The 25,229-nt window shown below is 51.2% G+C and overlaps 1 protein-coding gene across 4 annotated transcripts in view; it reads right to left on the bottom strand.

The window, feature by feature from the left end:
* cdkal1 (CDK5 regulatory subunit associated protein 1-like 1) overlaps window positions 1-25,229 on the bottom strand; it is a 373,644-nt gene that overhangs the window by 91,011 nt on the left and 257,404 nt on the right. For all 4 annotated transcript variants that reach the window (XM_064308720.1, XM_064308705.1, XM_064308712.1 and 1 more), the window contains one exon: window positions 9,775-9,955. In XM_064308720.1, the coding sequence (XP_064164790.1) occupies window positions 9,775-9,955 (181 nt within the window). The remainder of the gene's footprint in view (window positions 1-9,774; window positions 9,956-25,229) is intronic.

The raw sequence follows: 25,229 nt of genomic DNA on the forward strand, positions 1-25,229 counted from the left end.
AAGGAATGGCAGCTTCTCTGTCTCTGAGAGCGTCTCAAATTGTGGGCAGATTTTTTTCATTTTTAGGAAGAACAGTGACCTTGTCTCTCTGTATTTCTCACATTTTGTGAGGAAATGAAGCTCTGTCTCCACCTCTTCAGTGTCGCAAAGTGAGCACAACCTGTCCTCTCTGGGCAGCCAGGTCTGCCGGTGTCTACCTGTCTCGATAGCCAGGTTGTGTTCACTGAGTCTATATCTTGTCAATATTTTCCTTGTTTTTGAATCTTTCACTGTGGTCTCTCTCTCTCTCACTGTCTCTCACTCTCTCTCTCACTCTCACACTCTCCCTGTCTCTCTCTCTCCCCTGCTCTCTGGGCCTGGGGTGACCTTGCTGGCCCTCTCCTGGCTCATACCTCTGGCTGACGTTGATTTAGTCGCCCGCTGACCTCACGGCTCCAGCTGCCGGGGGGGGGGGGATACGCTCACAGGTCCCAAACACCAAACAAATTCCCCAACACGGCCCTTTATTAAAAGCACTGCCCTCAGCACAGGGGTCCAGAGAAACATGAGAACAAATGTCATTAGAAGGTTTGTACCACTGTGCTCATGGGGGTGGGGGTGCAGTGATGGGACCTTTCCATTGTGCACCACGCTGAGCTTTAAAAGCGCATTTTCGGCACCGCACATCTGAGAGGGAGCGGAGGGGCGGATCAGCGCCTGGGCCAGATCGCTGTTCGTGTTTCTGCGCCGCTGCTCACGCGGGTGCGAACGAGTCATCGGCGGGGGGGGGGGTGGGGGGGGGGCTCGTTCTGTAACACAGCGCCGCAATTTTCGACATCCCAGCGCCGCACGCGTCTGTCGCCGCGGTGATGATGAACGATCGCACCTCCGATGTTGTTCATCTGCTGCGTTTTTGGCTGGTGTGGGAAAGCAAATTGCAACAACCCCCCGCCCCCCCCCCCCCCCCCCACCCCCCAGACTCTGGGACAGGAACTAAGCCCTGTGCACACTGTGAGCTGTGTGTTACATTTTCACTTCATGAGGTAGGGGGATTTTGAGCTGAATGAAGGCTATTCAAGAAATGATCTTCTGAGGGAAGTGTCCATGGATTGCTTGCGTGTTGGGCCGTTTCACTGTGCTTGGCTATGAACATTTGGGTGGGCTACTGTGTTTGGCTACGTTAGTGTATTCGGTTCTGTTAGTTCGGTCACACTGTGTTCAGGTGAAGCTGGTGCGTTCGGCTTGGCCAGAAAATTTGGTTGCATTAATGTGTGGCACAATGTTCACGTGACCAGCCGCGCTGTGTTCAGTTGTGCTCAGGCACTTCCGAACTACACCGTATAATCAATTTGGTCATCAGACACCTGTAAACATGGCTACAAAGGCAAGGATCATTGCTTACATGTGATCCATGATCCATATACCTGAACACTAAGGCTACCTAACCCACAGCAGTGCCACATCCTGGACTCAACCAGCAACCCTTAGAGAATCCAGCCAACCTCTCGTTAACAGACCCCAAACCAAATACTGAACAGCAGCTCATACAGTGGAGATCTGGAGGTCTCCCCATCAGACACACTTAAGGGCTAGCACGTCCTGCACACGGCCTGGCGCCCTCGGGTCCAGTCTGGCAGCCGCAGCGGGTCCAGCAGTGGCTGGACCAGCTCTTAGCAGGGGCTCAGAAAGCAATATCCCTCCGAGCAGCGCTCCCGCAGCCCCTCGCTGCCGGGCGGACGAGGAGGCGGCGCGCCTCCTCCTGAGGAGCGACCGAGGAGGAACCCGGCCCCGCGTCCTGGCTGTGGCATTATTTGGCGCGGTAAACGGCGCGGCGGTCGAACGGCGTTCCTCCGGGGGTAAGCGCCGGGGCTCGTCCACGCACGGAGCCCCTCCTCCTTCTCAGGAGACCCACCCAGACCGGCGGAGGACTTCGGGGTCTCGGGTGAGCTCCGGCAAGGACGGCACGTTTCCAAGCGTGGGAACTTCGTTTCTAACCGCAAGGATCCCCGGCCACTCCCGTGAAAACGGGAAAACCGGCTTCGCACGACCTTACCGGCTTCCAGGTCTACGGTACGCGTCCTCGAGGCTGCCGCGCCACGCTCACCGCAATCACGGGAAGTCGGCCGAGTGCACTCTGGGATACGACGGAGGCGCAAGGGGTTCTGCGGCGAACGAATTGCTTGCTTCTGGCGGGAACGCGAAGAGGAAAGCCCGAAAGATGAGTCTGGTCAACATGACCCAGCGTCCGCTCCCACCCCACACACGCCCGCTCATCGCTGCTCACGCTCACCCAGAGATCCCCCGCACGTCAGCTTCCAGCCTCCACGCCTGATAATAACCCGTCTTCAGCCTCGGCCCGAGAGGAGAAAAGCACACCGTGCGTGTGGATGTGCCCTACTTTCAAATGAACATACGTGCCGAACAATAGCCACTACTCACTGAAAGGCTGCATTATATAACATAAACTGCAAGAGTAAATTGTTCAGCGTTCAGCAGTTAGCGGTACTATATTCTTCTTAAGCGGTGAAGTCATTTTATTTGCATTGTTAAAAACGATGTCTCGATGAAGATTCCCCTGAAGTACTCACGCAGGGACGTGCTCGCACGCACACGCACACACACACGCACACGCACACACAAGGATAAATGCTTTTAGACCAGATCGGATCATGGAAAAAGTGAACCAGAGTATACACACAAACGCAATGAGAACCGAAACACGTAGTAGATAGTAACAAGCAGATAAGAGCTAAAAACTTTTTCATGGGTCACAAATCTCCTTCATAAATCACAACAAATCGGGAGACTGAACCACTCGCAACAAAGTAATCTACTCGACAGAGGTCTCGAGCAGAAGTCGGATGAGGAAAACGGAGGGAGGTCCTGGAACGACCCCCCGTTCGCCGTCTCCGCCGTCCTCCCCGAGAGATGGCGGTCCTCGCCAAAGCCCGGGCCGCCGAGGACAGCGTTTTTTTCCCGCCGGGGGGGGGCGGGGGGCGGGGGGGGGCGAGTTGGGACGCTCTCGCGTGGGATTTCTTTAAAAAAAAAAAAAAAAAAAAGAAAAGGAGTGGGCCCCAGGGGCGAGGTTTCTCCGCGCCTCCTCGCGGAGCCCGGCGGCGTCTGACTGAAGCGTGGGGCGATGACAGCTTTACGGCGAGAGACGGCCTCGTTCCGTGAGCAGCCGAAAAACAAGCCTTTGAGCGCGGCGTGACACACGGGCCCCCGGGTACGCCGCCGAGCCGCCGGAGAGAGAGAGAGAGAGAGAGAGGGTTCGGCCCCCGGGGGCCCGTGGCCATTAGACGACACTGAAAACACTCTCAGAAACTACGGACTGAAAAGACAAGGCAAACGCCGCTCCGCACACATAAAATGTGCCCAGACGAAGAAGGACGACTTCTTTCTTATTTATATAAAAGATATATACGGTCCTTGCTGAGCTCTCTCAATATATATATATTCAAGGTCTAGATTAAGAAGAAGCTTTGCATCAACCGGAAAGTTCGCATATGCAGAAAGACGCAGTTCACAGCACTATTCACGACGCTTATTTCTGCTCGGTGCATGATGGGAAACGTTACATGCAACCCCATAAAAGGTGCATTATGTTTTGCTGCCGCTGCTCTTAACTGTCAGACCTTGGTGGATCCAAGCCAATTACTTTCAGTTCCAGCTGAATCTGTTTTGAAACCCACCATGCTACGTTAGTCATACTTTCAAGGCACGCATTGGGTCGTCTCCTAAGCAAGTAATTGATGTCATAAGCAATAGATCAGATTTTGCCGTATCTAGAACTTCCACAGATGTGTTTTCTTTCAAGTAGCATCCATTGATACGTTTGGGTATTTACTGTAGTAATGCCTACTAAAAGCTGGAGTCTGGGAATCGAGCCTGCGAGCTTTAAAGGACGTCTGGGGTCCTAACCCATGACAGCGCACCGCCACCAAACAGCACGTGAGTCTCAGATGGCGGTGCGCTGTCGTGTTTGATTTAGCACTCGTCCCATCGGGCTCCGCTGCAGATGTGAGACCGCACGACTGGATGGAGGCAAAGCAGGAAGGAGAGCCCGGTCTTTCCAAACGGGGAAACGCGCCGCTGATCAGGCGAGCTAGCTAGTTAGCCAGGTGACCGAGCTTTCAAGATGAAAAGGATCAAGTTGAAGAAGATCTGTATGAGGGTCAAGAAAGGAACATATTCTACTAACAAAGTGACGGGAAAAGGATGCTGTCTTCTGTCTTAGACTGTGAGATTGTGATAGATTGTGAGTTTATTTTCAGATTTGTTAATCCAACTGTCAGGTAATTCATAGATTAGCAATTCCCAGTAGACCTATATCTCAAATGGATAGAACTCCCTAAATAAGGATGGTTCCATCCATTTGACATGGATTTCTACTGCAGGCTAATAATGGGGCCTGCAACAGGAGGCTATCACTAAAGGAAAACAGGATCGCTAAAACTGAAGGACCCTGGCTTCTGTTCCACCGGCCGATCCAACATGGCGCCAGCAGAATACAGGTGAACTCCGGTCCAGCAATCGTCCCAATTAATCTGGGTTCTTAAATTAGTTGATTATTAATAATACACAGAGCATCAACACGCCATGCACCAAAGTAAAATGCGCTAAGCATTAAATATTACACAGGACAGGAGAGAGTGTGCTCCACATGCTAACGCTCTGTCATGGGGGAGCAATTACACAGGAACCTTCCGGAAGACCTGCAGAGGCTCCCCTCAAAACGCCGCTCACTGGACTCCCTCAACACTGCGCTGGGAACCGCCAGCTAGCCCCGGCGGCTCATTCATCACCGAGCCGACAACGGAGATATCATCGGCGTCCCGAAACTCAAGCGCTGCCACCCCCCCATGGACTCCCTCGCTTCTCCGGTCCCCAGCGTGGAGCCTGGCTTGGGCCTGACCGTGGAGGCGTTAACCGGGGCAGAGTCTCGGCACCGGGGGGAGGGGCAAACGTGGCAGCAGCCCGGGCCGTGCCACAGGTGCGCCGGCCGGCTGGAGAAAGCCCCGAAGACCACTACAAAGCGTCGCTTCCCCCCCCCCCCCCCCCTTCCACCCCCAACCGCGCTCCCCCCACCCCGCCACCCGCTCGCCTCTGATCATCCACAGCTCCCCCCGCCCCCCCTCCTCAGGCCCTGGAGGACAGGGTGATGCGGAGTTCAGCGCGAGCTGAGGAATTTCACCGGGGAAGCACAACCGCCTCAGAGCCGTGCTGCGAATGGCACAGGGGCTGTGATGTCAGGGAGTTAAACACGCTACGCCTTCACCGGCACGGCAAACCAGCCTATTTAAACACCTGGGCGCGCGCAGGAGGCTACGCTAGCACCGTTAGCAGCAGCTGCCACGGTCCTGCAGCAGAGCTTCAGACGCGCCGAACGCACGCCGGGGGCCAAAATCAACACCCTTCTGCTGCCAGGGCAAGAAGCGTCATCAAAAATTTATCAGCCAATGACCTCTGAGTTCATAACGAATGCAAGCACTAATGGAAAATTCCGGTGCAGTAACTGCCAACAAGACATAAATTCAAATCCTCCACCACAGAAATTCAAAACCCTTGACCCATTTCCTTACTTTGAGTATAGTTAATATTAGTGGGGTGAATTTTTTTTTCAGTGAAGACATCCAAAGTTTGGAGTTGTGATCTGAGAAGCGTAACGCGTATCATCCGCACGGTCACGAGTCAGTCGCACAGAGAGTCTTTCCCAAATCCAGGAGAGAAAAGGGGAGGGGAGGAACTGTCCAAAACAAAACTCCAAAAAACAAACTTGGGTGAAGACAGCTGCGCGTAAAAAGTGTATTTTGAAATGGTCTCGGGGAAAGAAAAAAAAAACGTAGGAGCGGGAGATAGATACGCGTTCCTGCTGCGCGTTCTCCTGCAGGTCTGACAGAAAAGGGGGAGTGATGTATTCAAAGGCTGAATGTGAAAAGACACCCGCCAGAGCTCTGAGGCTCAGGGGAGGTGAAAGCCAGAATAATCTGCGGAACCAGAGCGGGGGGGGGGGGTGGGACTCTTACTGCGGCACCTGACATTAACGAAATGCCGCAACGGAGGACTTAATTGTACTTTGGGCCCGGCGAAACGACGCTGTCGCTTTCGCACGCCGTTTTTAAAAAGACGGTACGGAGAACAGGGGAGAGTTGCCGATACGCCGATGATGAATAGAGGCAGGTAGAGTCTCCGGAGGCTTGCACACAACACAGAGTCCCCCTCTAATAGTTTTAGCTTCATTAGTCTCCCTAATTGTTTCAGTTGGGTCCAATCTTTAGGAAATTTCATAATGCAGTCACATCTGTGGGACATCTGTCAGCAGCTGCATTACACAATGAAGAGTAATTTACACGGCAGAGCCGCTACGCGTTCATCAGCCGGGTCCCTGCTGTTAGCAGGTAATAAAGACGGAGAGTGTCAGGCCTCGCACGGCCTCTCTGCTTCTGCGCGGTTCTGAAAGCTTTCTTTGACATGTAACGCTGATCACTGGAATACCTTAGAACTCATCATATACAAACACACACACGCACACACTGGCACACACACTCACACACAGGTGCACACACACAAGCACACACACACACACACACACTCTCGCACACACACTCGCACACCCGCGCGTGCGCACGCGCACACACACACACACACACACACACACACACAAACGGTCAGGAAAAGAGACTTTGTATCCACGGACATTCTCCAAACAAACAAATGGCTTCTGACTCACTAGCACACACAATTTTTTCCTTATGCTGTATAGTTTACATATGAAGGGAAATATGTACCTTTTTTTAAAGGAAATCCCGCAGCCCCAGAAAGATCAAAAGTAGAGAGAGGGTTACAAACTGAGATGAGATCACAGGACACAAAGTCCCACGGAGGGGACTCAAACCCCCGGGCGCATGGGGCCAATTTATATACGGGTTAAGAGTTGGCCACCCAATCGAGGCCGCCACACGGTCCCTCGCTTTTTTCAAAAAACATTATGAAACCGTTTCACAAATTATCTGAGGTGCGTAACTTCCTGGACCTCATTTTCAGCGAAAGAGCCCAAGGATTCTTCGACAAACGCCAAGGGAGCGCGCGCGCTATCGCTAGGAACCTGTTGCCAGGGCGAAGGCTCGCGCTCGGCGCTCGGTCCGCACCAGCCCTCCGCGGCGAGCGGCCTTCCCATTGTTCCCGCTGCGCCTCCCTCTCGTGAAAAGGCCTTCAGGGGGAATAATACAGACTCCCTCAGGCGGCTGCTCCTCCACCATCTCCACGGGCACAGTAACCACGAGTATGAGCGCTAACGATTATGAGCGCTAACGAGTATGAGCGCTAACGAGTACGAATTCTGCCCGCCGTCACGCCCCCGTCCTCCGTCGCTAAGACACGGATCTACGGTCCCGTCGTAATCCTTCCTAATCTCACCGGGAACACACCCCGTACAAATGCACCTCACAAAAACAGAAGCCACTTCTAGGTAAAAATACGGAGAAAGGAAGCGCCTTCACAACAAGCGGTTTTCTGACGCGCGCAAAACAAAACGGTGTCTTCAAAAGGAACGTTGACACGTTAAGAGCAGGTCTGTTATTGGTTGAAATATTACCGCTGTTGCATCAGACCCGGTTTTGCGAGACAGGCAGCGTCTCCGCTGCCTGGATCAGCGGCAGACAACTCATTCAAGGAATAAAAGCCGCTCTCCCGTTTAAATATTGGACAACTAGTAAATATCATCTTTTTTTTTTCTTCAGAAAAAGAAAGCAAATGATTCAGTTCCTTCAAAGAGGAGATAAAAAAAAAGGAAATCATTTCTGGTTTCAAGTAATATCCACTCTAAAGTCTGGGGGAAGGGGTGCATATTAATTACCGCACGTTTTTGCTTCTGATACACGGTAGAAGAGGAATACAGCGTCTTTGAAGGTGCTAATCCTCGAGAAGCTGTAACTCATGCAGGGCTGTGTTCAGAGGAAATCTTGACAGAAATGGAACAGGTTTTTTTTTTTGTAGCTTTTTGTCCCCCCCTCTCTGTTGACAGGCAAAATTTCCACATGTCGTTTCTTAACGGCGTTACGAACGCTCGGGGACACAAACGCGCAGACGCACGAGCGAGCGCCAGGCTGCCTAGCGCTAGCGAAAGCGGTCGTCACGTCCGACGGTTCACTTCTGTTCGTTCGGCTCGCCTTTTCGCTCGAGGACGCGGGACGGGTCGTTCGGACAGGCAAAAAGCTTCGCAACAGCATGATTCACACGATTCTGATGAAGAAGCCTCGCCCACCTCGTTCAAACGCATACGGAAACCAAATTCAGCAGTGCGTGCTTAAGTAGAAAATATTTTACGGTGTTACCACATTGCGGGATGTGCTTGTGCACATTTTAAAACGCAAGCCAAGCAGTCACATGCACGCACGGAAGCCCGCTAACCAGTTACAATGAACTGTACGTCACCAGTGTGCAGTATATGAATCTTTTTATTTAATTTTTGATTTCATTATTTTTTAACAGATAAACCAACTAAACTAAAATACAAAGACTATGACAACTGATTTCTGAACTCTTATTGTATAGAAAAACTCCTGAGTCCTCACTTAGTGTTTTCAGAATGTCTTGAATCTTGCAACTGGACTACATTTATCTGTGTGGTCACGGCACCCATGGGCTCATGCACATGTGAACACATGAATAAAGAGGCAGGACCACTGGTTTAATTGATGACTGCCGCCTGTGGCTCAGACTGCCCATAAGACTACACCGTTAGAAGCCCTGTTATAACCTGAGTGTTGTGGCTGGATAAACGAAGGTAAAAAGTTAACCAAAACCACTTTGCCTTCGCCAAACGCAGCCAGGCCGGTTTGCCAGACGGCACGGGAGCTCGATCGTTACCGCCTCCCTCCGCAGTTCCTTCGGGAAGTTCCGGGAGGAAGCCCGGCCCGGGGCCTGTTTCTGCGCGTCTGCCGCGCAGACGGCGAGAGGAGCGGGCAGGTGCGAGTCACATGACCGAGGGCAGCGGAGCCGGGCCCTGCTTCAGGCCGCGTTGGGCTCCGCGGATGGGCGGCTCGGCCAAGCCCGAAATCACACGGAGGCGGAGCGCGGGGCAGCTGCCCTAAGAGCTTAACACGCGTACCTAACATCTCCATTTCAGGGCACTGCCTGAACACGTACCGCACCTGAACGTCCGTTACTGAGCACCTTGACATGCACTTACCCAGCATGCACTTCCCCAGCCTGACTCTACTACAAAGCACCAGCAGACCGAACAAGGTCTCATAGCTGGGGAACCCAGGTATCATTACTTACATTTATCTACCCATCCATCCATTCATTTATTCTGTCTATCTGCCTACCCATTAAAAGGGCTGAAATAAGTGGAGCAAATCACTGGAGAGATCAGGGGATTAGATCAAGATCCGCAACATAATCAGTCAAAGTAGCCCCTGTAAGCTTACAGTATATAATCACTACACACCAACCTGCGCACGCACACACACTTACACACACACACACACATACATACACACACACAAACACACAGACGCATACACAAACACAAACACACACACACACACACATACATACACCACACACACATACACACACACACACACACACACACACACAACACAATCAGTAAGCCAGACACACAAGCAATAACACAAAGGCAAACACAGACAGCATTCTGTCTAGCCATCAAGAACAACAGACCACACACACACTCTCACACACACGCACGCACACACACACGCACGCGCACGCACACACACACACACACGCACACACTGCTTCAGGAGGCAGAGGGGGGCGGAGTCTCACCACGTGGGCGGGGACCTGCTCGTACTTGGCGGCGGGGGTGCCGGGCCGGGGGTAGAACTGGTTGATGAAGAGGCTGGGGAAGCGGTACCGCTCCACCAGCGCCAGCGTCTCCTGGAAGTCCGCGTCCGTCTCCCCCGGGAAGCCACAGATGATGTCGGTGGCGATGGTGATGCCGGGCACCCTGAACGCAAGGAGACGGCAACAAGGTTACTACAGCAACGCACACTCAATCGAGAGTTACAACAGCACTTCAGCACACACAACTACAGCGTGAACACTGCAGTACAACTGACGCAACCAGATTATAATAGCTGTGTAATACACACAAACTAAAGATATGCCACAGATCTTCAACAAACAACACAAGATACATAGATACAGAGTTATTAGAGTTACTATACATACCTACAGTTATCAGAGCACAGCAATACACACAACTACAAGTTTACCACACGTGGATAGACAGTGCATAAATGCAAGGTCAGGCAAGTATTGTAGTACGCACAAAACGAGTGGTAACATAATCGACAATCATATTCCATTCACACTGTTTTGCTCCTTTGAGAGGACCACGCAGTACAGAGAGCATCGCTGAGTTACATCACACAGGCACAAACAAATGGCCAGGAAAGTCTGAAAGGATGAGGACACAGGAGAAAAGGCAGAGTGGAAGTCCGCTGTGTGTGTGTTTGTGTGTGTGTGGGGGGGGGGGGGGGAGCTGCTATGGGCGGAGTGAAACCTGCTTAGTGGCCTCCACGACCATCGATTATCGGCCTGGCCCGAGATTGAATTAGGGGCTTTGCAGGGGAATGGATTTATGGATTATCTTCCACATACGTTCGATTGTCAACGATCCCGGAGCAGCAGGTAACAAAACAACTTCAAGGCCACGCCGTTTCACTGGGGGGGTCGACCGGCGAGAGGAGCGCCTTCGTCCTTTTTATTCATTCTTTCGCTCATTCAGGCACTCGCTCTCTGGATGCCCACTCAGGAAAGACTCTTCAGCACAATGACATCGTCAGAGGAAGACTGCAGGCACACCACAGTTAACAGTCATTCTGCCGTGTGATGTCTGCTGTAAATTCAGCATGTAGGGGAAAAAGACTCTCTCGTGAGAGAAGGTACATGCCCACACCTCAGGGATGCGTGTTTAGAGTGCTTCTTGTACCTGATTGAAGATGAAAGTATTCAGAAGTCTTTCATGTGCATTTGTTAAACGAACATCTAAGAATATCAGCATACACGTAAAACCGAGAATACCTATTGAAAATGTTACACTGCACGGCCAAAGGTATGTGGACACCTGACATCCAACATCTCATCCAATATGATGGCCCTTAATATGAAGTTTGTCCACCCTTTGCTGCTATAACAACCTCCACTCTTCTGGGAAGGCTTTATACGAGATGTTGGAGCATTGCTATGGGAATTTTAGCCCATTCAGTCAGAAGAGCATTAGTGAGGTCGGGCACTGATTGGGGTATTAGGCCACAGTTGGGGTTGAGGTTAGGGCTCTGCGCAGGGAAGTCAAGTTCTTCCACATCGTTCTCGACAAAACCATTTCTGGATTAACCTTACCACGTGCCCGGGGGCACTGTCATGCTGAAACAGGAAAGGGCCTTCCCCAAACTGTTGGGGAAGCACAGAATCATCTAGAATGTGATTGTACGCTGTAGCATTAAGATTAGATTTGCCTTCACTGGAACAAAGGGGGCCTAGCCCAAACCATGAAAATCAGCCATAGGCCAAAGTGCGTCCAGATACTTTAGGTCATACAGTGTACCTTTCACTAGACATTCCAGGGGCCAGAAAGTAAAAGTCCTTCCATGTATTTCATCCACCCCTGAACTCAGCCAGCTGATTTAGCTCTACCTCCTGGCTGAAGAATGGTGCTCATTAGCAAATCCAGGTGACTGGAACAAAATCCTGGGACGAACTTTTACTTTCTGAACCTGGACTGTCCACCTCTGCATGTGTTGCACAAATGTCTGCTGAGTAGAGCCGTTTTCAGACTGAAATCCAACTCATCTGAGTCTTCCTACTTTAAAGGGATATTTGCCAAGATGGGGCATTAGTGTCACTGGGCTGCGGTTCAGCTTCAGCTCCTCAGAAGGCGCTGCACACTCAGGCGATGCCAAAACTTCAAAAGTAAAGTAGCGAAGCTGCAGAGGTCCAAGCCGAAATCACCGCGGAAACTTATTTCCCTGGTTAGCCCCAGTGCAGATAATTACATCCCACCAGAGCAGAAATAGTACAGCTCGTAATCCATCTGCAATGCACTGTACGTGTGATGACAACTAGGTCTTTTTCAAAAAAGAAATGCCTTCTCTTGCAATAAAATCTAGAAAAAAAACGAATTAATGGTAAAACTGGCAATGGTAGTTATACTAGTTACGCTGGTAGACAAAACCCAAATATGTGAGTAAACAAGGGTAGGCACACGACTCAACTTTAAACGAACAGAACGGCAGAATGTTCTAGAAAATCATTTTGGAAAGGAGCTGAATGTTTTGTCGCCAAAAGGCTGCTTGGCTGAGGGGCAGCGTTATGACATTCGCTCTCCCGCCATCCGTTACCGGACCGCCCGCCCCCCCACCGTCGGCCCGCCCTCCCCCCGCCCACATCAGCGCACCGAGCTGGAGGTCTCACAGAGGTCGTGCTCACTGCTCGCATCGTTTTCTTTTCCACGATGGCAAAATATTGCTTCCGCACAGGGCTCCGGGAGATCAGCCAATGAACAACAAACCACAGCCGCAGTGCAAACCCGTCGGCTGTCAATCACAGTCAAACCCTGCTCCTCATATTACACCCTCAATATGCCCATCCTCGCGAGCGCCGTTTTTTTTGAAAAACGTATGCTTATTTAGTCACTTTGACATAATATACAATATAATCTGAGGCTTACTTTTTAAATATACCACGATTGTGTCTCTACACAGGCAGCCATTTATGGAAACAACTCGCATGCCTTGCAACAGAGAAAAATAGCCATGCCCCATCTGGAAATCAACCCAGCAACCCCGGGGTTAACGAGCAGAGGCGCTCAACCCCTCCTCCTCCTCCTCCTCGCCGTGGTTACGCTCGCGCTGCGGGAGCGCGTGGGCGGAGAGGAGCGCAGGTGGACACGGATGCCACCTGTTAGCGTTTAGAGCGTATCACCAGGGCACTAAGCGCCGAGGCGCAGGGAGAGCAGGACGTAATCTAATCGCTCTCTAATCTAATCACGCGCTCCCGCTTAATTGTGTGCACAGCCATCGGCCGGCAGCCGGCGCGCGGCCACCTTAACGAGCTTCTCCCGCGAGGGCCGTGGCTGCTTCCCGGGGAGACCCGCGGCGGGCGGAACAGCCTCACGCGCAAAGCCCTCCGCACCCTCCGCACCCTCCGCGCGTACGTAAACACCCAGCACCGCACATACATGTCGTTCGCAGCACGCGCTGTATATGCATGTATGCGGTATGTAAACGGCAGACGCGCAGTACAAGCGACGCACGTATAAGGAATTCACACCACATAAACCGCGCGTGTTACATGCATGTAGTCGGCCCAAGGAGCACATAGCGAAACATAGCGAAACATAGCGAAACATAGCGAAACAGGTGGCTGCACACGCGGCGTTGTTTCCACGGCGCAGGCGCAGAGGGGCTCCGCACGCACGCCGCTGTCATCACCTGGGTCCGCTGACGAAGCGCGCGGCGCGGACAGATACCGATCATCAAAGATAACGATCCGCTCGCCCGCATATTGGATTAAGCCGGTCCGGAGAGAGAGAGCCGAGCGGCCAAATGCACGCTGACAGGTAATTCATTTTAGATTTCTGATCTAGTGATCTGTTTAAAAAAGAAAAAAAGAGAAAAAAAAAGGGGGGAACAGGGGAGAAGGAGGAGAGACGTGCGCGGGGCTTTCTTCCAGCAGAACCCAGAACCCGATACCCGGATCGAGAGAGGCCGTTTCGACTCCAGACACTCGTAAGCAGGCTTGTTTCCGAACTGCTTTTTGCTCTCAAAGTTTCGAGAAGAATTTAATTATTTATTGTGCAGCCTATTACATTCTAATGGGAGCCAGATTAATGCTGAGAACCGTCTGAAGGAGAGCCTTCCCGCTAAGGTCTCATTTTAAATGTGAATGACTGGATCTGACGACTACAGGAAAAAATGGGCTGATTACATTACCACTGCTCACCCCCCCCCCCCCCCCCCCCCATCCCCCCACTCTCGGTGCAGGGTTCCTCTTTCTTTTAGAGCGCGGTCATGCCAGTATTTATCTCTGCTTATTGACAAACCTGGACGTAATGTGCATTCTTAATCACATTAGGTCTGCCCGTATGCTTTCAGCCGATAACCCCTGACCTATTGATACATTCTCACCGCGCTCGCTCATTAATATTCAAGAGCAGACTGCAGGCGGTTATGAATCCTTGACCTTTCGCAAACGCAAAGGAAACGCAAACCCCCCCCCCGTCCGTCCGGGGAGAGCAGGCGAGCCGAGGAGCCCGAGCTCCGAGAAGCCTTCCTGGCAGAATTTTGGACGGGGGAACGGGTTTCACGCCCCGAACCCCGGACCGTTTTTTTTCTTCTTCTTCTTTTTTTTCCGAGGCTGTACACATCTGGCTTTGCGAGAGCGCGCGGGGCGATCACAGAGAGGTTGCTGAGTTTAGCGATGCGGCGGCGTCGCCCGCGGGGCGGGCCGGGGCGGGACGGGGGCCGCCAGAGAAGCGCCGCTCCCCAGAAGCAGCCCCGCTTCACCCTCTCTTGCGGGGACGGGGGGGACGACATTAAAGGCCGGCTCGCCCGTAAACGCCGGAATTCTGCAGAGTAAGCCCTCTCCCACAGGGCCCGGCGCTGCAGAGGAGCTGCTCCACACATTTCTCAGACGGGGGGGGGGGGTGTTTAAGTTTGCGAGCAATTTAGAGCTGCCTTTAAGTTTCTCTCCTGATGCCTGCTGAAACGTCTCAGGCGTTTTTGCCGGTGTAGCTTTAGCAGGGGCTGAGAGAAGCCTGTCACTCATTGGACAGAATGGCTGCTATCCCTGTGACTCTGATTAAGCAGCAAAAATGAACAAGGCCCGAATATTCTAATGCTAACAGACGCAATATAATGATAAGTTCCAACATTACTATCCAATACATTTCCTGCTAGGTCACGTGACTCGTCATGTACAATGACACGATTCCCACACCCAAATTCCAATTGAATCTGTTGAAAAACATTTTACTGGCAACCATGACTTCATCTGAGATGGCAATTACAAAAGGTGGCACCTGGTACCAATACAAAAGCTCTTTAAGAGACATTTTATTTCCTCGATAACATTCAGGTGCTTTTGTGTTATAATGTCTACTTGGCCGGGCACTGCTGTTGGCTACATCTGTAATATTTAGCACATATTGCTTTTATTTATATACACAGAATCATTTTTCACAGACACACTGTTCGCAAGGTATGTCGGAAGCGCTTGGTTGAAACGACGCTACGCACTAACTTGACGATAGCAAAACGACGGCAGGTGGGCTGAATATGGAGAGTGACCCTTAAGAGGCGGCTGCTTTCGGGAACAGCAAAGCACCCCTCGGCGTCCCGCTGCCAATTAGAGACGCGACGGGTCCTCCTGAGGGCCGCACACTGCCGTGAGCGCCTCCACACGGGCGCCCAGCCGAACGGCGCTTAACACGAGGAGGCGAGGAACGCGCCCGGCAACGGCTCCATTAACGCCGGCGGCTGAAGAGGCGGCGTCCTCTTTTCGAGAGCCGCGCACACTTGGAATCAGGACTTGGGGAGATACGTGAGGGCCTCCATTCCACGGCTCGGCTGAGGAGCACTTCAGAGAGACACCTGAAAGAAAGCCTGCGCAGGAGGAGGAGGAGGAGGAGTGCGGGATGAAGACGCGTGTAGGCATGGAGACGTCCTCTCGAGTGCGTCACAGGGTCACTCACAGTGGGGAACGCTGAAGAGGATGCCTTAACGTGTCCATTAGGGTCTACATTCTCGGCGGGAAACTGAAGCGCCGCCGCGGTGCTGATGCTCTGCGCTCAGCCGCGGTGGCGAGAGGCCAACCACGGGAGAGCTCGGTGTTAACCGACAGGTCGCTCGAGGCCGGTTCGCAGCTCGCCGCGTCAAAAAACCGCCACGCTTCCGCGTTAGGCCACGCCTCTGCGCTGCGCTCTTACGCACACAACTTTGAATGAAGAGCGGCTTTGGCCTTTTCGCGAAGTACGTCCTCTATTCTGAATCGATTCCTTTCCGTCGCGGGAAGCGGAGCCGCGGACTGGGGTGATGGATTCGGAGTTCCGGCGGGAAAGGCCCGGCGGGGTCCCCCGCGGCGAGGCGCGTAACACCACGGAAATGAATCAGCGGCGCGTCCGGTAATCCGGGGGTGCCGCGTCTCACTGGGTTTCAACCCGCAGTGCAGACGGATCTACAACTCTTCAGAGAAAGAGAGAGAGAGAGAGAGAGACAGAGAGAGAGAGAGAGAGAGAGAGAGAGAGAGAGAGAGAGAGAGACAGAGAGGGGGAGAGAGAGAGAGAGACAGACAGAGAGAGAGAGAGAGAGAGACAGAGAGAGAGAGAGACAGAGAGACAGCCGTACGCTGCCTCAAATCCATTACCTCTTCTGCAGCTTTTAAAACTCCAACCCGTCTGCGAGGAAGAATGGACAGGAGGGAGGGGGAGAAACGGAGAATGGAAATGATAGAATTGAAATCCTCTCCGCAGCGCTTGCGGACCCTCTTCCCCGCGTCCGGGGGGCCGTAATGGCTGCTTGCGTGCCGAGGCAGACGCGCGTCTCTTTGATGCATTGTTGGCTTGTCAGCGATGATTGCGGAGGCCTGTGGAATAGCGCGGCCCGGGCTCGGGCAAACAGAGTTCGGCGGGGGGCTCTGACGCTATTAGAGCGCGTCTCCCCCGGTCCGCCGGCGGTCACGCTTCGCTTCAGACCCGGCATGAAAGGGCCGGCCCCCCCTCTCAGGCGTGCGGCGCGACCGCGGCGGCGAGCGGAGTGATGCCCGCGGCGAACAAACAATGACATGAAAGGACGCGCTCCCGCCCGGGCCCCGCAATTCAGCCTGGATTGCCGCGTCGGAGCCGTAGACGTTGAGACCGTATAGCCCCAGAGTGGCTATACCGCGCTGGAGATGGAGGGAAAAAAAAAAACTGTGTAATCATCCCGGTGTTACCTGGTAACAAGAGCGCGTACGAGAAAGACATCTGATGGGATTTCGCTTCTGAATTATACTGATCGGTACCTACAGAACCAGCTTTCGTGACTTTGTTAACATCGGAGCGCAGATTGACGTTTGTAATTGAACGCAGAACTGGGGCCCGGTGCTGGATTTAGGCCTCAGAGAGGCCTGTGTGCGTAGCAATGCTGAAGACTGCAGGAATAGTCTCTACAGAATGGGTCTCCAAAGCCTGTCTTGAAGAGCTATTGGGTCTTTTTTTAATTGTAAATGACACAGGAAACCAGGTAAGGCGAGTTAATGGTGTGTACAACTGCTTTAATTGATTGACTAAGCACTAAGTAAAAACGAAAACCAGCAGACCCTGCGGCTCTCCAAGACCAGGGCTGGGGGTTAGAAGCTGGAAAGCAACCAGTGAATCGTGGTCCTAAATGGAAGGGAACACTGCAGGGGTTATGGGGCCCTTGGTGAAGGGTCATGGCTTTCAGCCTGGACGCCAAAGATATGGACCCTCCCCCTTTGGCTGGCCTCCTGGCCTCCGTGTGTATGGGGCTAAATTACAGCTCTTACAACCCAACTGCCCCGTCCCGCCGCTGTGCTACACTGCTCCTGCAAGAGGTCTGTGCCCTGACCTGAACCAGACGGGGCCCGAAGGTACGCTGGGATCCGGCTGGGTATTGGGTCTATTTTTAGCTCTGTACCGTTGGCCCAGTGCCAACCCAGAAGTTTACATATAGTAGTATAGCACCATTTCTGTCAGCTGAGAAATGTCAGTTAAGAACAACTAACAACAATGGTACCACGCTTCCAGGTTCTGTAGTGTTATTCTGAAACACCCATATTTGACAGCACAGGAGCGATAAACTTAAGGAAAGGAACAGAAGGAAAGAAGCTAGCTGGCTAGCTTGTTCTGATCAATACAAACAGTGACAAATGTGTTAACTGAATGTTTAATAGAAGGAAAAAATGGCACTGTATCTAGCTAGCTAGCCTGTTCGAATTATTAAACATTAAAATATAAATTATTTCTCAAACATAAATTTTTTTTATTTCATTTTACAAACATAAATAGAACGAAAGGGGACACGGATTTTCTGACGTTTGTTGCAGACGTGCAAGCGACAAACGTATTAACCTCATGTTTATCGGAAGGAAAAATGTGTTGATTTCAGCGCGAAAGCTGAAATATGGCTGCTTTAATTTGCTAGTAGAGCGTAACGATAAACCACAAGAATTAGAAGCTTTGCTTTACGTGCCGCCCCAGCAAAATCTCTACGGGTTAGAGGGCTGGATATGCTGCGTTTCGTGCATTCTGCTGGAAAAGCGACGCTTTTAAACAGGAGCCCCAGGACACAGTGAGGAGGGGGACGGTTGGGCGCGGAGGTTCTCTTGAAAGTGGTCGAGTCGCCAGAAACGCCGGCGATTCGAGCGTCCTGTCGGGGCGCGCTCAGTTTCACCCCGTGATCGACTCCAGCTGGGAAAACCGCGACGGACAGCGCGCGGAACGCCGCACCGCGTTAGTCAGGATTAAGCCCTTAACGAAGGGTGAACACCAAACGTCACTCTCACAGGCCCTGCACGAGCCTCGCACCGTATCCGTTACAGGCCAATGAAATATTAAGCATTCCGTTACAAAAAATATTGGTGAAAATGATATATATCACCTTACAGTTGGCTGAAAATGAAATGTACCCTGGAGTGGAAAAATCCAAATTTCGATATGCTAGAAGATCACAAAACGCCCCAGCTGAATTTCATCAATCCAGATTTGACGACGCTCTCAGTGCTGGTGTGGAAATTAAGACCAGAGTTCAGTTATGCAAGACGCAGTAAAGTAATTAGTATACGATCCAAAACCAAATCCCTCCGTTTGCGGTCAGAGCATCTGCAGACAGCCGGGACTTTAACGACAGGATCACAGATGCAGTCTCGAACCGTCAGAATGACGCATCGCCGGTGACGAATGCGAAACGCCACGAATCAGACCGACCTTTAAAACTCTGCGGTCGCAGGAATAGGGGTTCCGAGAAATCCGAAATTAAACGGATGAGTACCCGCAACCCGCCTGACGACGAGGCGCCGCGTTGGGCAGCCGAGTCGAGCCGCTCCCGGGCTCACCTGTGCGCGCGGCGCGGTCCGCTTCACCTCACGTCTTGCGCTCCACACCTGCGCGAGCTCACGATCACTGGGAGCAGGCGCTCGGCGGGGGATCAGACCCTTTTAATTAAAACCTACTGGATGTCGCGGAAGGAGATCTGCGAGCAGGGGGGGGGCAGGCGGGAGCTTACGGGAGAGGCAGCCGGCTCCCGAGTCGTCTGGGCTGAATTATTCTAATTTCTTTGTTTGCCGAGGCTCCTGGGAAGGGCGCGACGGCGGCTCGGCGTTAAGCAGTCGTTGGGGGTTGAGTGTTTGCGCGACAGATGTACGGCGGCGGGCGGGCGGGCGGGCGGGCGGTGCTGAGCGGCGCGGGAGAGGAAGGATGCGGTCTGCGGAGGTAAACACTCTTCCCATTGATCCTGCGGGCGGGCGGGAGCCTTCCCCATCTGCGAGGCCGATGCGCGTCTGAAGTGGAAATCGGCGGGAGTGGGAGGCAGAGCTGCTGCTGCTGCTGCTGCTGTCGGGGAGGAAGCGGCGCGGGGCGCGAAGAACAACCGGAGGCTCGGGGGGGGAGGCACGTGCCTGAGAGGTGTGTGTGTGTGTGTGTGTGTGTGAGTGTGTGCGCATGTGTGATGGCATTGGTATGTGTGTGTGTGCACATGTTTGATGGCATTGGTGTGTGTGTGTGTGTTCGTATGTGTGATGGCATCGGTGTGTGTGTGTGTGTGTGAATGTGTGTGAGTGATAAGGCATTGGTGTGTGTGTCTGCGTGTACGCACATATGCATGTGTGTGCGCGACTGTTAGTGACTGTATGCATCTGACAGTGCATTAGTGTTGTTTGTTTGTGTGTCTGTGGGGATGGCAGAGACATGGAGTCCACAGCTAATAAACTCGCCTGTTGTGTCTGGAATGTGTCCATTAATAAACTGGTGTGTTTGGTCTTCCATTGTTGGTATTTATAAACTGATGTGTGTTGAGCCTTGAATGTGCATAGACTGTCACCCATTTGAAATCCCGAAGAATGTTTATTGAAATACTGTTTACAGTATATACTCTTCATACAATAACAAAGCGCTTTGTTTCTCTGACTTTAAGCTCAGTCAAAACATTATTTAGGCTATATAGCGTCATGGAATAGTATTTGCATCTTCCTGATTTTCTCTATTATTGAATGTGTCACACTGAATGATTTCAGATCTTTAGACAAAATGTAATATTAAAATTATTATTTAATTTATTTAAAGTTATAAAAGACCCATATCACCCATGTGAAAAAGTAATCGCCCCCTTAATAACTGGTTTCACCACCTTTAGCAGTAATAACTGCAACCAGACGCTTCCTATAATTTGTTACCAGCCTTTCACATCATTGTGGATAAAATGTAGACTCTTCTTTGCAGAACTGCTTTAATTCACACAAATAGGTAGGTTTGCGAGCATGAACTGCTCGTTTCAGGTCCTGTCACAGCATCTCTATTGGGATCAAGTCAGGGCTTTGACTAGGCCACTCCAAAACTTTAATATTGTTTCTCTTCAATCATTCACATGTGGAGTTGCTTTTGTGTTTTGGATCGTCTTGCTACATAACCAAATTACACTTTAGCTTCAGCTCATGGACAGATGACTGGACATTAAATCTCCTTAATTTTCTCATACAGAGAATTCATGGTTCCATAAATAATGGCAAGTCATCCAGGTCCCAAGGCAGCAAAGCACCCCAACCATCACAATACCTCCATCATATTAGACTGTGAAATGCTGCATTTGCTTTACACTGAACATAACTGGACCCTCATCATCCATAAAGCTTCACTTCTGACTCATCAGTCCATAGAAAATCATCCCAAAAAGCTTGGGGATCAGCCAGGTGCTTTTCTGCAAATGTGAGACAAGCATTGATGTTTATCTTGGTTAGCAGTGGTTTCCACGTTGTTACTCTCCCATGAATCCCATTTTTGCCCAGGCTCTTTCTTATTGTGGAGTCATGAACATTGACCTTAGCTGAGGATAGAGAGGCCTGCAGTTCTTTTGATGTTCTGGGATCTTTCGTGACTTCCTGGATGAGTTGTTACTGAGTCCTGAGTCACTCCTGGGAAGACTGTTCCAAGTGTTCTCCATTTGGAGATAATGACTGTCACTTTAGTTTGGTGGAGTCCCAGAGCATTAGATATTTGTCCCAGAGGCTTAGACTTTGTAACCCTTTCCAGACTGATATATTTCACCAACTTTTTTTCCCTCATCTCTACTGGAATTTCCTTTAATCGTGGCATAATGTGCTTGTAGACACTTTGAGGTGACTACTTCATTCTGATGGTAAGTTTCAATATGTGTGATGTTTAGATTCAACAGGGCTGGCTGTAATCATGGTTGTGTTCAATCAGCTGAATCCAATTATCAATTAAATTAGGTTGAGTAACTCAGGGCAATTACTTTCTCACGTGGGTGATCTAGGTGTTTGATAACATTTTTAATTAAATAAATAAAATACATTTAAAAAAAATAATAAATTAAATAATTTAAAAAATGTGTTTTGTGTTTACTCAGATTTCCTTTGTCTAGTATTACATTTTGTCTAAAGATCTGAAACCATCCAGTGTAGCGAATATGCAGTAATAGAGGACATCAGGCAGGGGGAAAATACATTTTCATGGCATTGCAGTACGCATTCTAGAAATGCCATGTAATTATTTACTTTACCTCTTCAGCATAACAATGAGCTAATAAAAGCATTTGAAGTGGAACCTCGCATTACAAGTACAGGAAAACAAGCGCTTTCACTTTGTCACGCTCGCTGTTCAACAAGCCAGGGCTCTGAACATTTCACATTTCATCTCCAAACCTCTCCAAGACAGGGACAAAAACAGGCAAAAAAAAAAAAACAGAGAACTGGCAAAGCACCCGCTGGTTGAGTCAGAGACAGAGACAGGTGGCCAGATAATGCTAGAATATAGCTGTCTGGGAACGATAATAACCCAAAATAAAAAAGCAAAAACACGTCAAGATATAGAACATTTGTTTGTATTCTTTCAGAGATATAAAACGAAAGCCATTCAGTAAATTTCTTTGAAAAGCCTATTTTCAAGCAGAGAGACACTAGCTTTTCTATTAACACACCATGGAAAATGTTTTTATGGCGATTCCTGTTTAGAGGAACACCAAGTTTATTACCCGATTTGAAATGCCTCCTACCCTCCCATGATTTGTTAATCCAGCTGTCCGTTATTTCTTGGATCAGCAGTTTCCCTCCAGGAATATGGGCAGCTCCATCCATCTGAGGGTATATTTCTCTAGCAGATTGATGGAAGCAGTAAATGCAACTGACAGGAAGTCTTCGAATATAAAATAAGACAATCGAAGTAAAAATTTGTACTTTTAGTTCATTTTATCTTTTCAGATCGAACTGCACCCCCTGATACATTCAGGCTAAATTCAGATCCATCATCACACCGCGATTTGAGAAGTAGAGATTCTTCTGAAAGCAAACTTACATCGGAAATATCTACAGATTAATAATTTACTACGCTACATACAGTAATTTTGATGTTAGCATCATTTTGTTGAAAACTGTGTTTAAAAACAAGCACTACCTTGCTCACTGAAATAAAACATATCTGTAATTTATGAACATATTTTCCAGACACGAATGTGCTCGTTCCACTCATTTGAATGCACGGCGCTTCAAAAAAATATTCCGCTTGCAAATCAAAAAAAAAAAAATGTCTGGGACAGATGCGATTCTGAAAAGCAGGCAGCGCCGTAACCTAACTTGCATATGCATGCGTAAAACACGCTTTCGTTGAGTGTGTGCGTGAAGCGGCGTTTCGTGTACGGAATACATGTGCTTGCAAACGGAGGCAAACGAACGCAGCTACAGGCTGCACAGCGCTGCTACCTCTACGCATATCGGAGCGCTGATGAGCTGCAGTCATTTTCAGCGGGTAATTCACTCCGCGGAGCAAGAGGTCCAAATTTAATGAGAGCCTGCACCAGTGCCCAGCTGATCCGCACAGGCACGCCGCTTTTCATCAAGCGGGCATCTGGGTGGCTGAGCGGGCTCCAGCACATGTTCACTTTCTCAACGCTTCGAAAAGCAACATAAAGGAAAGCGAGCCGTTTCCCCCACGCATATTAACTACTAGCGTACTAACCGCTACAACCACGCCCCCCCCCCACCCCTCCCTTCACAACCACAGAAAAGTGTGAATTTAGAGCACAGATCTGTTTTGCAGTCACGCTAATTGTACGAAATGCAAATCGGGTTTGCGGGGAGACAATGCGCGCCTGTGCGCGCGGCGGCCGAACCCCACGGACCATATGGAAGCGCGGCGGCGTTCGCGTCCCGAGCGAAAGCCGACTCCGCGAATTGTAAAGGCTCCCGCGCTCCACAGATGGCGCCGGCGAAACCTCCAGGTAAACTACAGTCAACAGGGTTACCTCTTTTGCCCAAATCACTTTTTTTTTTTTTAATTACCGTCTTTACATTCCTCGACGGAAAACAGTTGAGAGTTAAAGTTTGAGAAGCTGGCAACAATAATAAGACAGTATGAAAAAAGAAAAGAAAAAAAACCTGCTTGAATCTGGAAAACTTGACGACTAAAGCCGCCTGAGCCTTCAGCGGCGCTGTTTTTTTTTTTTTAGCGCTCCATCAAACCGTCAAACCTTTCCCGCACCTGGCGAGCGAGAGCCGCGAATTCCGACTCAGCCCGAACAATTCGAGGAGAAAAAAAAAAATTCCCACTTCGTTAGCGATCCTTTTCGCCGCGGCGACATTTTCCCTCAAAAAAAAAAAAACCCAGGCGCGCAACGACGGAAAGGCCAGAGCGTTCCGTTTAATTACCGCGGCGGCGGCTAACGCCCGGGCCCCTGTTAGCGCGCGGGCCTGGAAGGGGAGCGCGTCTCTATAGTAACAGGTACACTCAGGCGCGCTGATTCCAGGCGGTAATAAGGTGGCGATGAGTGTCGCGTCTCTCAGCCCCGCCGCTCTCCGAGCAGCACTCAGAGGCTTTTCAGAGCGCCGCGCCCCCCCCCCACCCCCCCCCGAAAGAGCGTCGCGCATCTGCCGCGCGAATCCCAGTCGAGACCCGCAATTACGCTCTCTCCCCCAAAAAAAACGACCGCGCCAGGGCTCGGACGCTCGCACCTGAGCGTTTCAACCGCTCGCCCCGACCGCGCTCCGCCATCTTCAGAGCGCTGACGTTCGGCACATAAAGGGACAAGCTTTCTTTTGGCGGTTACACGTTCTCCGGCACAAAAAGCGTGAGCGGTTTATTTTTCTCGCCAACTCTCTGCTTCAAGACGACGCGTTAATGTAGCCGTTCCTGGCAATTCCCTCTTTAAAGATCTTTAAAAAAGATTTTTCAACCCGTTTGGAATACCCTATTGCTAGCCCAACCGGCTGCCCTCCGCTTCTTTTCAATACGTAGCCCGCCGGACGAACTGAAGACGGCAGGATTCCTCTGTCTGATTGATCAGGGGAGCCGCTATTGAGCGATTAGACGTGGAAAAGCTGCACGAGTCGGCCACAGTCGGCACTCAACAGCAGACCGAGCAGTTAGCGACAGCTGCCAATGCCACGGTCAGTGTGGGCTCCATGCACACACATTGGAACCCTGAGTCTTAGCCGGGTGGGCCACCCAGCACCTCTAGCTAGTATTTCAAAAGCATTAGTCGGCATTTACATACAGTACATAAAACAAATGGAAAGTGCAATCACGTTAGCGAATTTCTCTCTTGCAAGCATGGCCGGGTCTAGGCATAGGGGAAATAGGTGGTTCGCCTATGGCGCCATCTGTCCAGGGGGGGGCGCCAAGCAGGTCTGCAGTCGCTATCTCCAGCAGCACACCCCCCCCTCCCCAACCGCCGCCACCACCCCCCCCCCCATCTGCAATCTCGCCTAGAGTGGCGGAAAGGCTCCCGCGATTTGCCCGTCATCAGGCTCCGAGCGCGTCTGACATAACGAGTGGGCGTCTGACGGCTCGGGACCAGGCGGTGAACGGCGGGGCTTTCTCCTCAGCCCCCGAGGCCGCGGCGGCGGCCTTCCCCTTTCACAGGTCAGGGGTCACCGCACCCTCCTTTCTGCTCTCCCCCGCTCGCGTTTCAGACGCACGGTCTCCACGGGAACCCCCGTCTCTGAACCCACACAAAAAGCACACGCTCGGACTCGCACACGCATTGTGTACGTTGTAA

This window comes from Anguilla rostrata, chromosome 1, assembly GCF_018555375.3.
Source record: "Anguilla rostrata isolate EN2019 chromosome 1, ASM1855537v3, whole genome shotgun sequence".
NCBI lineage: Eukaryota > Metazoa > Chordata > Actinopteri > Anguilliformes > Anguillidae > Anguilla > Anguilla rostrata.